Source organism: Capricornis sumatraensis, chromosome 9 (genome assembly GCF_032405125.1).
Source record: "Capricornis sumatraensis isolate serow.1 chromosome 9, serow.2, whole genome shotgun sequence".
In the NCBI taxonomy this organism is placed as follows: domain Eukaryota; kingdom Metazoa; phylum Chordata; class Mammalia; order Artiodactyla; family Bovidae; genus Capricornis; species Capricornis sumatraensis.
This window is the reverse complement of record NC_091077.1, coordinates 43,618,665-43,634,825: the sequence shown is the minus strand read 5'-3', so window position 1 is coordinate 43,634,825 and position 16,161 is coordinate 43,618,665. Positions and strand designations below refer to the sequence as shown.

General features: G+C 53.9%; 1 protein-coding gene across 3 annotated transcripts in view; it reads left to right on the top strand.

Annotated features, from left to right (window-relative positions):
• TCF3 (transcription factor 3) overlaps nt 1-6,797 on the top strand; it is a 30,402-nt gene extending 23,605 nt beyond the window's left edge. For 2 of the 3 annotated variants that reach the window (XM_068979398.1, XM_068979397.1), the window contains exons 16-18: nt 1,982-2,111; nt 2,266-2,501; nt 4,716-6,797. In XM_068979398.1, the coding sequence (XP_068835499.1) occupies nt 1,982-2,111; nt 2,266-2,501; nt 4,716-4,858 (509 nt within the window). In that variant the 3' untranslated portion in view covers nt 4,859-6,797. Of the gene's footprint in view, nt 1-1,981; nt 2,112-2,265; nt 2,502-4,290; nt 4,518-4,715 lie in introns of all 3 variants that reach the window. The other variant, XM_068979396.1, reaches the window with a different exon arrangement.
• Nucleotides 6,798-16,161: the final 9,364 nt, after the last annotated feature.

Here is a 16,161-nt window from a genome sequence, read left to right as displayed (position 1 = left end):
AAGGCTGGGGTGGGGGCACTGCTGCTTCTGGAGCTGGGGAACAAAACAGATTGAGCAGAGAAAGGGGGTGATTTGTGTGGAAGTCGGAAGGTGAAGTGAGCGTGTCAGGACACATGCTGGAGGGAAAGTTGGTGGGCGGGGAGGGGGCGCTGCAGAGTCTGCAGTTTTAAAGTTAGGAGTGAGCAGGCAGGTGCCAGGGTGAGTACGTGCAAAGGCCCTGGGGCAGGACCATGTCTAGCATGATGGAGGAACAGCTGGAGCCAAGTGAGGAGAGGGAGGAGGGGAAGGCAGGTGGTTCAGGGCCTTGTGGGCCATGGGAGAACTTGGGCTTTTACCTCGGAGCAGGTGGGGAGCCTGGAGAGCTGTGGACAGAAGAGGGCCTGGGATTTTGCTCGGGTGTTCACAGGCGCCCTCTGGTGGCTGCTGCTGGGAGGACAAACTGGGGGCAGAAGAGACTGCTCCTCCAGGAAGGAGGGTGTCAGTGGCTGCTGGGGACCAACCTGGGCAGAGGCCATGAGGGGCAACTTCCAGGGGCTCTGAAGGATGTGAAGACATGGTAGATGAGGTGGGGTTCCAGTCTGGAGGTGGCATCTAGGCGTCCTTGGCACATGTTGGAGTTGGAGGGTCCCAGGTGGAGTGCGGACAGGGCAGATCCTAGATCTGTGCATCGGGGCGGGTACTGAGGCTTGGGGAGGAGGGCACACTGTGTCAGATGCTGAGCTGAGGACCCGGCCAGGGCAGGGGGGCCAAGGTCAGTGGATTTCTGGGGTGTTAATTGTTCTGGGAAGCAGAGAAGTCAGCAGTAGCGAGAGGGGGTGAGGTCAAGAGGGTTTTTTTCAAGACTGAGGGAGTGGCAGCATGCTGCGTGTCCCGCAGTCAGCAGGGGAAAGCCGTCTACTTCGCAGAATGTTAGCAGAAAGGGGTAACTGGCAGGCTGCCCACTGGGGTTTGGGGCCCTGAATCTCATGGGGGCTGCTCCATCCACCCTGCCCTCAGCAACCTTGTGAAAAACAGGTTGTGAAGTGACATAGTATGCTATGCAGACTTGACAAGGCCCCCACCACACAATCTTAATGCCTGCCTGCACACCCCACCCCTAGAACCAGCCTGGCTCTGATTTGTGCTTCCTGGATGTCTAGATTGCATCCCTCCACACCCAGGGTCTCATCCTGGGGTTGGAGGGCCGTTGTCTGGTGGGGATGCTACCCAGCCCCGACAGGGCCCAGGACGCCCAGCCTGGTGCCAGCAGGGCCAAGAGACCCGAGTTAGTCTCTTCCCAGGGGGTCACCCCTTCCTACAGGACAGCCTAGACCTTCCTGGGATCCACAGTGACTTCAAGCAGCTGTATACCCTCGCCGCAGGTTGCTTTATGTCGCCATCCTGCTGGGTGCCCTTCCCACCCATGCAGGGACCACCCTGGCCTCACGGGACACTAGGCCCCTCCCCACCCTGGGCCCTTGTGCTGGCACTTTCCAGAATCTCCTGAGCAGTGTCTCCTGGTGTGGGTTGGGATTTCCGGGTCTGTGTGTTGCTGCTTTTTCCAGGTCAAGCCAGAGGGTTTTCCCAAGAGGTCACACCCACGGTGCTAAGACCCATGGTGTTTCCTCCATTAGGGGTGATGGAGCAGCTGCGGTGCCCAGATACCCTGCCTGCTCCCTAGACACTCTGCCCTCCCCTCACTGAGACTCCTCCCTTTTCTCAGCTTGTGGGTGAGGAGTCTCTGTTCTGTGGCTCAGCTGCTTATTTTCTTGGTGATGAGATGTTCTCAAGTTGGATATATTCAAGTTTATTGATTTCTGTTTCGAGGACAGTGCTTCAGTGTTTTAGGAGACTTCTCCGGCCCTGAGTGGCCATAACCTCTTTGTGTACTTTATTTCCAAGGCCTTTTGGTCCTCGGGGTCTGGGAACGGATGCCCGTGTGGGGCTGGGGACCAGCTCTCCGCGGGCTTCCACATGGCCTGCTGACCCCTGCCTCTTGCAGATCTTGGGCGCGGCACTGCCCCGGGCACCACCGACATCAAGCGGGAAGAGCAAGAGGATGAAGAGAACGTGGCGGCTGACACAGCCGAGGATGAGAAGAAGGACCTCAAAGCTCCACGCACCCGGTCCAGGTGCCGCTCTCCCCCACTCCCGCGGCACGCCACACACGTGCACAGGGCCTCCCGGGGGTGCACGTGCACACGCCTGGGACGCCCACTCCCGTGGCAGCGGCGGGTCCACCCCCAGCCCTGCCTCACTGTCTTCCTCTGGCCCCTGGCCCCATAGCCCAGACGAGGACGAGGACGACCTTCTCCCCCCAGAGCAGAAGGCTGAGCGGGAGAAGGAGCGCCGGGTGGCCAATAACGCACGGGAGCGGCTGCGGGTCCGAGACATCAATGAGGCTTTTAAGGAGCTGGGGCGCATGTGCCAGCTGCACCTCAACAGTGAGAAGCCCCAGACCAAACTGCTCATCCTGCACCAGGCCGTGTCGGTCATCCTGAACCTGGAGCAGCAGGTGCGAGGTCAGTGGGGGCGCGCTCCCTTCCCTCCACTGCCCTTGCTCGCCCCCCTTTCCTGGAGCCCACCTCCCCTGCCTTGATCTTCCCTGCTATGACCTCTCCATGCAGTGATGTCACCCCTTGCTATGAGCGCCCCCCTGCAGTGATGTCATCCCGTGATTTCCCTGCAGAGACGTCTCTGCTGCTGTGACATCACCCCCTGCTGACTTTCCTTCTCCTGCAGTGGCCATCCCTCCCTCAGTGACCGCTTCCCTGCTGTCACCATCACCCCTGACAGTGACCACCCTCCCTGAAAGTGACTGTCACTGCAGTGACCACTCCCCCAGTGACCATACCCCGCTCCTGATCTTGGCCCTCTGCCTGTCTTGGCCTCATTGTCCCCTCTGAGATGGGAAGAACAGACTCCAGATCCCTAGCTCTCTAGACCTGGGCACTTGGGTGTAAAACTGTGTCCCCAGACCCCAGAGAACCCTCCACCTCCCCAGCCCTTCCTTCTCACGAAGCCCAGAGCTGGGCTGGCAGCAACTAGCGTCCCCTGGGTCCCACAGGCTTCTCTGTCGCTCTAAGCAGGCACTCTATGGCCACGAGAGCCCATCAGCCCCACCTGCAGGGGGGTTCACCCCCATCCCAAAGGCTGAGCGAGGCCCCCCACCGCTGCCTCCTTAACTCCCCCACCCTACCCTTGCTGCCCTGTTAACCCTTTCTTTTCTGCAGTGCTGTCGCTTGGACTGGAGCTAGGGCCCTGGCCTGTTGTCCTCTATCCCCTCAGCTCTGAGGTTTCCACATCTCCATGGCAATGTGTGTGTCATGCTGTGTGTGTGTGTGTGTGTGTGTGTGTGTGTGTGTGTGTGTCCCACCCCCCGCGCCTGCCTCTTTGCTCTCTGCCTCCCATGCTCCCCCTCCCACAGCCGCCCTCCTCACCTCGCACTTGCGCCCAAGCACTGGAGCACTGGATGCCAGGGCTATGGCCCAGGCCTTTCTTCCCCCATGGCCCCTGCCCTCCAGGACCTGAGGGAAGAAAGGGGACCTGAGGCCTGACTGTCAGTTTGGTCTGCGCGCTTGTCCTGGGCTCCGGCCGCTGCCGCCACCCACAGGGGTCACTTAGGCCTGAGGGGGCAGGGTGGGCAGGTAGAACAGGGCCCCAGGCCACAAGGTGGGTGTCTAAGACTGGCCCTGTGCTGGGAAACAGGCAGAGATGGCTTGTGCAGCGCCCCCTGCTGCACAGCGGGGGCCTGAGCTGGGTGTTGACCACGTGGTCTCCAGGTGGCAAACTGAGCCCCTGTTACAGACTGGGGAGGGCTCGACACTGCCTCCACCTTATAGCTTTCACAGTGCAAGTACCAGGCTCCAGGGGTCTGCGGGCAAGACTCAGGGTGGCTGTCGGGCAGCCAGAGTCCAACATGGGGAGAGACATTTCTGGGGGCCCAGGGTGAGGGGTCTCGACGCTGTGAACCCTCCTTCCAGGGGTCCCAGGCCCTTTGTGCCTGAGGTGGTCCAGCTAGGCCCAGCTCCATCATTCAGCAAACAACTGCTCTGAAGGGGAAGGTCGTCATCCCGGGAGGGGTTATGGGGCCTCCCCTGCTTCCTGGGCCATCCTGGGCACGGGGAGCAGGCAGGGGGCAAAGACTGCGCTCCAGCTCCCTGTCTACCCTGGGGTGGAGGTCGAGGCCCTGCCTGCAGCCAGGCACAGGGCGTCCCTGGAGCTTGCCCAGGGCATGCGCCCACACAGCCAGCGGGTGCCCTCCCCACGACCCCGCCCAGGACTAATGGGGCCCCCGGTGCTGTGACTCAGCAGTACGGAGGAGGTGCTGTCCCTGGAGGAGAAAGACCTGAGGGACCGGGAGAGGCGCATGGCCAATAACGCGCGGGAGCGGGTGCGCGTGCGGGACATTAACGAGGCCTTCCGGGAGCTGGGGCGCATGTGCCAGCTGCACCTCAAGTCGGACAAGGCGCAGACCAAGCTGCTCATCCTGCAACAGGCCGTGCAGGTCATTCTGGGCCTGGAGCAGCAGGTGCGAGGTAGGCGCCCGGCTGCCCCGCCCCGCCCTCCCCACCGGTGGCGCTCCGCCCACTTTGCAGACCCTGCTCCCACCCTGCCCACCGGCGCTCTGCCCACTGTGCCCCCGCGGCCTTATGCGGATGGGCGGAGAAATGGAGGTGCACTTCTTCCCCTCTCCCCGGTGGACCCTCTCCCACAGTGCTCTCCCTTCCCCTCAGAGCGTAACCTGAACCCCAAAGCGGCCTGCTTGAAGCGCAGGGAAGAGGAGAAGGTATCAGGCGTGGTTGGAGACCCCCAGATGGTGCTGTCGGCTGCCCACCCTGGCCTGGGCGAGGCCCACAACCCTGCCGGGCACCTGTGACAGGAATGTTACCCGGACAAGTGACCCCACCTCGGTCTTACCTGAGACGGTCACGCCGGAGGCCAGATCCCCACGTCGCCCGAGGTCAACCTTGAGCCAGCATCGCCCTGGGCCTGGCCACCAGGTCTCCTACCGGATGGATCCTGAAACTGTGTCTAGGCCCTGCCGCCCAGGCCTGGGCCCAAAGGAGCATTTTTGTTTGTTTGTTTTTGGCAATAGAACCTGAAACCAAGCAAGAAAGCAAGCCAGAAATATATACACTTTGTCAGAAAAGAAAAAAAAGATGCCTTAAGTTAAGTATGAGGTCAAACATGCTGCTCACGGGAGGGAGAAGCTGTTTGGAGCCAGCAGCAAATTGTGCCTAAGCCTAATCGTTTTTTTGTTTTTAAGGAAAATAAAAGGAACCTTAGTTACGAGATTTTTTTATATATATATAACGTAGAAGAAAATTAGAATGCTTTTTTTTTTAGCTTTTTTGCATATGTTTTGTAAGCAACAAATTTTTTTGTATAAAAGTGTCTTGTCTCTCGCTATTTCTGCTGCTGTTTCTAGAAATTAGCATTGCATTTCATTATCAACCAGATTATTAAAAATTGTATTAAAATGACCCCAGGACTTCCCTGGCGGTCCAGTGGTTAAAATTTTATGCTCCCAATTCAGGGACATAGGTTCCATCCCTGGTCTGGTAACTAAGATCCCACGTGCAGTGGAGCATGGCAAAAAAAGACCTCATGTAGACCTGTGGTCTCCAATTCTCTCTGGGAGCTGCTGGTCCCACGGGTGGTTGCTGCCATCTTGTTCCAGTTCTAACGTGGGGGGCCTGTTCTCTAAGATTTGCTCTCTGTGAAATGGTGGGTGGGCCTTACCCTGATGGGGAATCTCAGTGGAGACAGGGATGATCCCAGCTCAGAAGGTCAAGGTTCCTCCCCCGTAAGCAGCTCCGTCCCTCCGTCCCGCTGCTAGCCCCACACTGAGCCCCGAGCCTGTGGACTTCTCCAAGATAGGACTTTGTGAAAACCAGCATTCCTGGGCTCAGGGCCTGTACATCTTCATCTATTTGGCCAGGGGACCTGAGCCCCTGCTTCGAACTCTAGCACAGAAACCCCCGCTCCCCAAGTGGTTGTCCTGATGTGTATGTTGCGGGGGGGGGGGGTATGTACAGGGTGCCTGCCTAGGAAGGCCCTTCGTTTGTGTGTTTGCAACCCTGGAGGGTGGGCTGCCCTCAGGCTCTAAGTGCCAGCTCTCAAGCCTCCCCAGGTACCCTTCTCACCTGTGTTCAAGGGAGCCGATTCAACCTGGACTGCTGGGACCATCCCAGACTTAAACTGAAAGTCCAAGATGGTCACTCTGTGTCACCTAGGCATGGAGTCAGGCCCAGTGGGATCTCACATGCCCTCCCTTCTCTCCTGCACAGAGGCCTTATGGACCCCCCAGGCTGGCTGTGGGCACCCCACACCACCAGCATCCCAGGCATCTACCCTAAGACTCCCACCCTCATTCCCCAAGCACTGGGGCTGCTTGTCCCCCAAGACTGGAATGCCCCTGTGGCTGGGTCTCCCATGAGAAGCTTGAGGAAACCCCAAGACCAGGATGGGTGGGATATCCCAGCTTGGGGGGGGCCACCTCTGGACTCCTGGGGTTCCCCTGGGCTCTCCTACCAAGACCAAGTCACACTCCTAGGTGATCCCGCTGGTCTGTGGGTCTTATCTCTGGGGAAGCTGCCTCAGTTTCCCTCTGCAGCTCCCTGAGGCCCACAGATTTCTGAACTCTATCACATATATAATTTAACTTTTATATGTTATATATATATATATAATGAGATTAACCCAGCCCGGGGAAAAAGCCTTGAGGGAGGGGGAAGAATCACAGTTACAGGAAAATTGTGCTCTGAGTGCCTCAGGATAACTGACTTTTTTAAAACAAAAGGAAAAAAATTTAAGTAAAATAATTTTATACAACTCAACACAGCTGGCTGGATTCTTTTAATAGTGATCCTCTTTAAGAGTCGATTTGGCAACCTGTCCTGTACATAACAGCACTGTAGCAATAAATGACATTTTATGACAATACTTGGCTCTCCCTTGATCTTTCAGCTGTTTTGTGCTTCTGGATGAAAAGAGGGGTGAGGAAGGTGATGCCCAGGTGTCACTGGGCATACACGCCCCAGGGATGGCGCCACTTCCTGTGTGCGCTTGCGTGGCTCCCAGAGCAGCTGAAACAGCTCCACGAGGGCCTAGGGGATGCCGGGGACGGGGCTTCAGGCGTGGCAGTCATGCTCCCTCCTGGCCCTCGAAGGAGGGTCCTTCCTGCCTCTTGCCAGCTTCCAGGGGCCCAGGGTGTGCCTTGGTTTGCAGCCTCATCACCCTGATCGCCACCTCTATTTTCAGGTGGCCTCTCCCTGTGGGTCTGTGTCCAGGTACCCCTCTTACCTGCCATTACATTAATTGTATGTAATGTGAATTTAACATGAGAAAAGAGTTCGGTTTCCTGAGGGCCAAACGGGGATCCTACATGGAACCCAGGGGTAGCTAGGGGTGGGGGTGGGAGGGCAACCATTCTTGCTTATTCACCATCTCTCTGGTCACAGAATCCTGGTATTCTATTTTGGGACTCCTCCTCCAATTTTAGCCCACATTCTCAAATGAGAAGGGCCGGCTCTTCTGTTTCCACAACATGCTAGTAAGGACCAGCTTTGGGGCATTTTCTGAGATTATTGGGAAAGAGGTGCTATCTTCCTACAAGGGCTGCTGGAATGTCAACCCGCAGCTTCTATGTCAACCAGGAGTTTCTGAGTGCCTCTGCTCAGAGTTCACCAGAGAGTACAGGCAACACAGAGGAAAGCAGGAGTTGAGAGATGGAGACAGCATGTAATGATATTGCTAGACTCCTGGATGCAGCTGAGCCTGAAGCTACCCAACATGCCTTATTTATTTCCTCTTAATCTGATATTTATCACTTGAAATAAAAAAGCATTCTGCCCCCTGAGCTGAAGTGCATTAAGCACAAGGAGCAACGTGGCAGAGCTTCAGAAATTGCTGGATCCAGGACCTGCAGCCCGAAGGCCTCTATGCCCATGTCTGCTCACCTTTGCTAATCTCTGTCTCAGATTCTAGTCTTCAGGGTGGCCCCTCAATCCCACTTTTTAGGTTTTCCATCAAGGACAGAGCCTATTTCAGGTCCTCTCTGATCCCAACGTAAGAAATCCCAGGGCATCTGAAAAGGCAGAGAAACTATGTTCAACTCAGCAGCAACGAGCATCCGTCGTGCCCAGACCGTGGTCTCTAACCAACCCTTTGGTCAGCGGCCAGGGGCAGGTTTGAGGCTATAGTCTCAGGAGGTGCCCAGGGCGGATCCCAGGAGGATGGGTTGGGCTGGCCAGACAAACTCCACGGTGTCCAGTATGCATCTCCAAGCCTACATTCGCTGCTGGAGCCCCAGAATGACGAGGATTCACCTGTCCTGGGTCCACCAGCTAAAAGGTGCTATTCTGAATGCACACAGCGCGAGGAGCCAGGCCCCCCTCTGCTGCTGGAATGAGGAATATCTCCCAAACGAAACGTGCAAACAATTTTGGGCCCGCCTCCGAGCAACACACAACTTAGTGCCAGCAAACCGAGGCTAGAGGAAGCACTATCATCTGGCCAAGGTGTCACACGCAGCGAGTCCAGTGACAACGCCCAATTCCTCCAAAAGAGAGTTCAAATCGCCACCCTTCCCCTCTGTGCGACTCTGGACGAGTCGCTTCCCCGTCAGGTCTCAGTTTCTTTAACTAAAAGTAAAGTTCTAGCACCTAACTGGGACACAAACACAAAACGCCGCGAATTGCGGGGTGCGCACCTTCCGGACGCTCTGACAGCCAGAGGCTGAGCCAGCTTTGCGCATCACGTGATCACAAGGCCCGGCCTCCAGGGCCCGCCCATTCCAGTCTGAGTTCTTCAGACCGTTCCCGGAAGTTAGTGTAAATAGCTTGTGAATCTGCGTGCGCAGCGGCGGCGGTCTCAAGGTGTCCCACTGCCAGCCCTCCCTGGAGCGGGCGGAGCAGGGCGGGGCCTCCCTGCGGGCCTGCGCGCTGCGGCTAGCACGCCTGCGCAGTGCGCCCGAATCGGCAGGGCCAGGGTCACCCTGAGCAGGGAAGGCGCCGCGATGCTGACCAGGTTCCTGGGCCCGCGCTACCGCCAGCTGGCCAGAAACTGGTGAGGACGTAGCCCGAGCCCCCGAGCCCCTTGTCCTTCCGGGTCCCAGATTGGGAAATGAGGCACGGACCGGCTGCGTGGTCTCCCCGGGCACACTCGTGTGGCGGGCCCCCGACCCGCTCTACCTAGGGGCCGCGATGGTGCCCACCCTGTCCGCGCCCAGCGCCCCCGCTCAGCTCCTAGAGCCTGGAAACCGACCCTGTGCGCTCCTGGCTTTTCTTTTCTGCCTGACGTTGCTGTGAAGCCGACACTTGTATCTGTCCCGGGTCCCCGTGGGGGACGGGTGGAATGGGTGTGGCCCCACGTGGCAGCGGGATTGGGGAACCCACAACGTGGGGCGCTGAGAAACAGGGACCTGTACTCGGCAGTCGTGTCCTCTAGCCCTGGCAGGGAGAGTGAAACGTGGGGACTGTCCCTAGACGGCGGCGCTGCTAGGGACCTTCGGGTGGACAGTGACAGTGGCGCTTTATAATTGGGGCAACTCAGGCCGAAAAGCGGTCCCTGGCGTCGGGTGGGACCACCAGAGACCCCTACCGCCCCTCCCCCGGGGCAGCTCGAGCCCTCGATTACCGTCTATCTATCTATCTACCGTCTATCTATCTTTCCCTGTCTGCCTTATCAGAGCAGCGACACCCTCATCAGCACCCAATGAGCACCAGTGTGTGCTCTCACCTAGCACTGCGTTGGGTGCCAGAGACAGCGGTAAACGGAACCTTGCAGGCTGACACTGTAGTCCCTGGACAAGGAAAAACTAAAACGGTATGATCCATGACAGGAGATTGATGTAAAAACTAAAGAGGAATGGGTGCAGCCTTGCACTCTACACTGGCTTCCGGAGGCCGGGAAGCAGGACTCACCGCAAGGAGGCACTGTGCGGTTGTGTCAGATTCGGAGCATACATGCTCACCAGATGGGTCAGACCCTGCATTTAGCCCCTCTCAGAGCCCTGGTGTCTTCCTGTGAGAAAGTGGAGGAGAGGTGTTGAGGGTCTAAGGAAGGCCCACGAGGGACTCTCAGCAGCATCACCTTGGGTGCCGTTTGGAGGTCAGGTTCGTTGCCACCTCCCTCTGTGAGCATCCACAGGCCCCAAGGCCAGTGGCCAGGACGGTGGGGTCAAGGGCAGGTGGCTCTGATTCTGTTGTTCGGTTGCTAAGTCGTGAACTCTTTGCTACCCCATGGACTGCAGCACACCCAGGCTCCTCTGTTCTCCACTGTCTTCTGGCGTTTGATCAAACTCATGTCCATTGAGGTGGTGATGAAACCATCTCATCCTTGGCTGCCCCCTTCTCCTTTTGCCTTCAACCTTTCCCAGCATCAGGGTCTCTTCCAATGAGTCAACTCTTCACATCAGATGGCCAAAGTCAGTCCTTCCAATGAATGTTCAGGGTTGATTTCCTTTAGAATTGACTGGTTTGATCTCCTTGCATTCCAAAGGACTCTCAAGAGTCTTCTCTAGCACCACAGTTCAAAAGCATCAATTCTTTAGCACTCAGCCTTCTTTATGGTCCAACACTCACATCCATACATGACTACTGGAAAAACCATAGGTTTGATTATATGGACCTTTGTCGGCAAAGTGAGGGCTCTGCTTTTTAATATGCTGTCCAGGTTTGTCAAAGCTTTCCTTCTAAGGATCAAGTGCCTTAATTTCATCCCTGCAGTCACTATCCGCAGTGATTTACCCCTCTCCATATTTTATTCATTAGGGGTGTGACTGGGTCCAGCTGACACTCAAAGGGAGGTATACAGTCCAGGAGGTGGGATTGTTGGGGATGTCCTTGACCATGCCCATTGCTGGATGTAAATGTGGGGTGTGGTAGTCTTGGAGCCCCTGCTTTGGCTCTGCACCCAGCGGGCTGTGTGTCTCAGGGACATGGCTTGCCCTCTCTGTGCCATGGTCTCATCAGTAGGATGGGTCCCTGACAACTCTTACCTCTGTCCATCGGCTGTCTCGGGGATGGAGCTGCTGTAAACTGCATTCGTTAATGTGTCTACCTGCAAGCTTTTTCTGTCCTTATGGTTACAAGCTTGGGCTTGGGCTTTTCTTTTCTTAGCAGAATTCCTCAAATAAAACCTTAAGCAGATCTTGATATGAAAGCAGACGGGAATGGCCTTGCCTTGGGGTCATCAGCAAGATGTGTCCCACCACACGTGGGGCAGGGCCAGGTGCAAGGCGGACACCTGATGAACAGCTGCGTTGGAGGGGTGCTGAGGCCTGACCCCTGCTGTCTTTGCAGGGTCCCCACGGCGAGCCTGTGGGGTGCCGTGGGTGCTGTGGGGCTGGTATGGGCCACTGACTGGCGGCTGATTCTGGACTGGGTGCCCTACATCAACGGCAAGTTCAAGAAGGATGACTAAACTCACAACCTCAGGCCCCTCTGGTGAGTTTCAGCAGCAGTCAATGGGGGTAGCCTGGGATACCTGAGCAGCAGGGAAGCAGAACTGCCTGCAGGTCCATGGCTGGGGCAGCAGGTGTAGGGGGCTCACCTGAACAATCCTGAGGGCAGGGCCCTGCGCCAGCCCCCTGCCTGGTAGTACAGAGCTATAGGATGGCAACCTGAGTCTATGGGTGGGTGTGGTCCCTTGGGGCTCTATCCTGGAGTCTCAGCCTGCCTAGGTCTGGTCGGGGTGGAGGGATGCCCATCTCACAGATGGGAAAGCACATGGCAGTGGCGTCTGCTCACCCTGCTCTGTCCCCCCTCCAGATGTCTGCTGTGCTGCCTCCTGCCATCTGCATCTGGAACTGCCCAGGCTCTCTGGATGGACTCTAGAAAGTCCCTGGCACGAGTTTATTTCCTCTTTTGGTGGAAATAGCTTCTGTGTGTGGACACACACGGCATTAAACCTCGCTCTGAAACCTGCCCGCCTGCACGTGCTCATGCTGGGGTGCAGTGACCTGGGGACCCCTTCAGTGCCAGAACTGCACAGGTCTGGGGTTCCCAGGGGCTGGCAGACATGGTTTGATCATTTCAGATGTGTGGTGGGTGATACTTGCATGGTGTTTTTATCTCTTGCTGCCTAAACATTACTTCTGACTTGGTGGCTTAGGACAAACATTACCTCACAGTTGAGAGTTTGAGAGTGATCTGTCTGAGGGGTGCTGGCTGAGGGGCCCTCACGAAGTTGCAACAGAGTCATCAGCTTCATGGTGGGGGTGGGGGTGGGCAGGTGTTGGGGCTTCCGTGAGGCCCCCTCACATGGCTGCTCCCCATGTGGGCCTCTCAGGTGTGACTTGAGCCTCCTTACTACATGGTGGGCAAGGTTGGGGGAGTTGCCTTTTACAAGCCACTCAAAAGTCTCAGGCCATCCCCTCCACATCTCGTTCAGGGGAGACTCTGTGTCTTGAAGGGAGGGATCTGAGAACCTATCTGCATAGGCACAGATACAAACACGAGCAGGTGCAGGAGGATGGACTGTGTAACACCTGCCAAGTCCCGGAGGAGGCTAGAAACATCCTCTCTGTGAAAACAGCCATCTCATGACTCTGCCTGCGCTGCCACCACAGAACAGAGGCCCAGCCGCCGAGGCTGCAGTGAACCTCTCCTGGTTCTGGAGGCTGCAGCCTGAGCTCACTTCTGGAGGCTTGGTTCAGCCGCCTCCTCACCACGTCCTCACGTGGCCTTTCCTTGATCTGAGAGCAGGGGAGCTCTCTGGGGACTCTTCGGACACGCTTCTTCTAGGGGATCAGTTCCCTTTTGACCTCATTTAACCTTGACGGCGTTCTTGGGGGCCCGTCTGCAGATGCAGCCACACTGGGGGGCTGGGGTGTCAATATACACACACATTTCAGGGAGACATACTGACACATACTTTGAGTCCACTGCAGCTTCACACATTTTAACACAAGGAGTGGCGTGTGCTACGTACTTTTGTGCACCAGCCTTTTTCACCTACTGTTTATTTCCTGGAGGCCAGGGTGCTTCAGAAGGAACCCAGCTTCATCATTAAAAAGTCTACAGATAATAACTGCTGGAGAGGTGTGGAGAAAACGCAACCCTCCCACACTGACTGGTTCAGCCATGGTGGAGAATCGTTACGGAGGCTCCTTAAGAAACCGAAAGTGGAACCACCATGGGATCCTGCAGTCCCACTCCTGGGCATATATGTGGAAAAGATGAAAACACTCATTTGAGAAGATACATGGATCCCAATATTCATAGCAGTACTATTCACAATAGCCAAGACATGGAAGCAACCTACATGTCCATCAACAGATGAATGGGTAATGTGGTATATATATACAATGGAATATTATTCAGCCATAAAAAGGATGAAGTATTGCAGCAACGTGGATGGGCTTAGAGATTTTCATACTAAGTAAAATAAACGACCGAAAAATACAAGTCTATAATATTGCTTATATGTGGAATCTTTAAAAAATGATACAAAAAACTTACTAAGAAATAGGCTCACAGACATAGAAAACAAACTTTATGGTTACCAAAAGAGAAAGGGTGGGAGGGAGGATAAATTAAGAGTTTGGGATTAACATGCACACACTGCTGCTGCAGCTACTAAGTCGCTTCAGTTGTGTCTGACTCTGTGCGACCCCATAGACAGCAGCCCACCAGGCTCCCCCATCCCTGGGATTCTCCAGGCAAGAACACTGGAGTGGGTTGCCATTTCCTTCTCCAACGCATGAAAGTGAAGCTGCTCAGTTGTGTCCGACTCCTAGTGACCCCGTGGAGTGCAGCCTACCAGGCTCCTCTGTCCATGGGATTTTCCAGGCAAGAGTACTGGAGTGGGGTGCCATTGCCTTCTCCAATACACACACTACTATATATGAAATGAACAAGGACCTACTGTATAGCACAGGGAACTACATTCAACACTTTATAATAAACCATAATGAAAAAATATATACGTGCATGTGTATAACTGAATCACTTTGCTATACACCTGAAACTACCACAACATTATAAATCAACTATCCTTCAATTAAAACCCACACCGCATCCTCAGTTTTTAAGCAGCTGCCTGGTACCAACATTTATTAACGAGTCTACTGTATGCACCTTCAGTTGCTTTTGTGGTGTCCCACTCTTTGTGATCCCAGGGGCTGTAGCCCACCAGGCTCCTTGTCCATGAGGATTTCCCAGGCAAGAATGCTGGAGTGGGTTGCCATACACTCCTCCACGAGATCTTCCCAACCCAGGGATCAAACCTGCATTTCTTATGTCCTGCATTGGCAGGTGGGTTCTTTACCACTAGCGCCCCCTAGGAAGCTCAACCAGTCTACTGAAGTGAAAAGTGAAAGTCACTCAGTGTGTCCCACTCTTTGAGACCCCATGGATATAGTCCATGGAATTCTCTATGCCAGAATACTGGAGTGGGTAGCCTTTCCCTTCTCCAGGGGATCTTCCCAACCCTGGGATCGAACCCAGGTCTCCCACGTTGCAGGCAGATTCTTTACCAGCTGAGCCACAAGAGAAGCCCAAGAACACAGGAGTGAGTAGCCTATCCCTCCTCCAGAGGATCTTCCTGATCCAGGAATCAAACCGGGATCTCCTGCATTGCAGGCGGATTCTTTACCAACTGAGGTGTGAGGGAAGAGTGAGACATTCTGTTCCTGTCATTTGCCATTATAACTATCTGTGGAGTGATGTGATTTCAGACATCACCTAAATCTCTGTATTTAATAGATGTCACTTGAGTACCAATAAGTGATGGATTGTGAGACAAGTTACACTTATTTTATTTTTTTAACAATATCTAACTCGCAGGTGTGGACAGTCCCATAGGCCCCATCAAAGCCTGAGACAAAAGGAAATGTGAACCCGCCATACATGAGTTTTTCTGTATTTTCATGACGGTTAATAGTTTTAATGAAAATATCAGAGTTTGCTCCTGCAAAAGCCAAAAAAGTAAAATTCTAATAAATGCAGGTTTGGATTAAGTACAATATTTAGGCTAACTTTTTCAACCACTTTAATATTCTGGGAGAGAAAAATAAACCATCAAAAACTATATAAAAACACATATAAAGGGCATATCTTCCTCATTTTGTCTCAGACTTTAAAACAGCACTGTTCAATCTATTTAAAATTTTGACATTTTGTATATAAACATTTCCTACAATTCAATAACAATCCAATTGAAAAATAGGCAGAAGTCCTAAATAGATATTTCTCCAAAGATGGCCAATAAGCACATGAAAAGATGTTCAACATCACTATTAGAGAAATGAACATCACAACCACAGTGAGGTACCACTTCACACCAGTCAGAATGGCCATCATTAGAAAAATCTACAGCTAATAAATGCTGGAGAGGATGTGGAAACAGGAACCCTCCTACACTGTTGGTGGGACTGTAAATTGGTGCAGCCACTATGGAAAACAGCATGAGATTCCTTATAAAACCAAAAATAGGGACTTCCCTGGTGGTCCAGTGGTTAGGACTCTGTGTTTTCACTACCAAGGGCCCAGATCTGATCCCTGGTAGGGGATCTAAAATCCCACAAGCCCATGGTGTGGCCAAAAAAAAAAAAAAAAAGAGTTGTCATATGATCTAGTAATCCCACTCCTGGGCATATAGGAAAAACTATAATTCGAAAAGATACATCCATCCTATGTTCATAGCAGCACTATTTACAACAGCCAAGACATGGAAGCCACCTAGGTGTCCATCAACAGAGGAATCGATGAAGATGTGATACACACACACACAATGGAACATTAGCCATCAAAAAGAATGAAATAATACCACTTGCAGCTACATGGATGCAACCAGAGATGAGCATAATAAGCAAAGTAAGTCAGAAAGACAAATACCATATGATGTCACTTAATATGTGGAATCTAAAATATGACACAAATGAACATATCTTTGAAACAGACTCCCAGAGATAGAGAACAGAATTGTGGTTGCCAAGGAGGAGAGGGAGTGGGGAGGGAAGGACTGGGAGTTTTTGGGACAAGCAGATGCAAACTATTATATATAGGATGGATAAACAAGATCCTACTGTATAGCAAAGAGAACTCTATTCATCCCATGATAAACCATCATGCAAAAGAATATGAAAAAAAATATATCTACATATAACTGAGTGTGCAGTATAACTACATGTAACTGTGCTGTGCAGCATAAACACTATAAACTATACTTCAG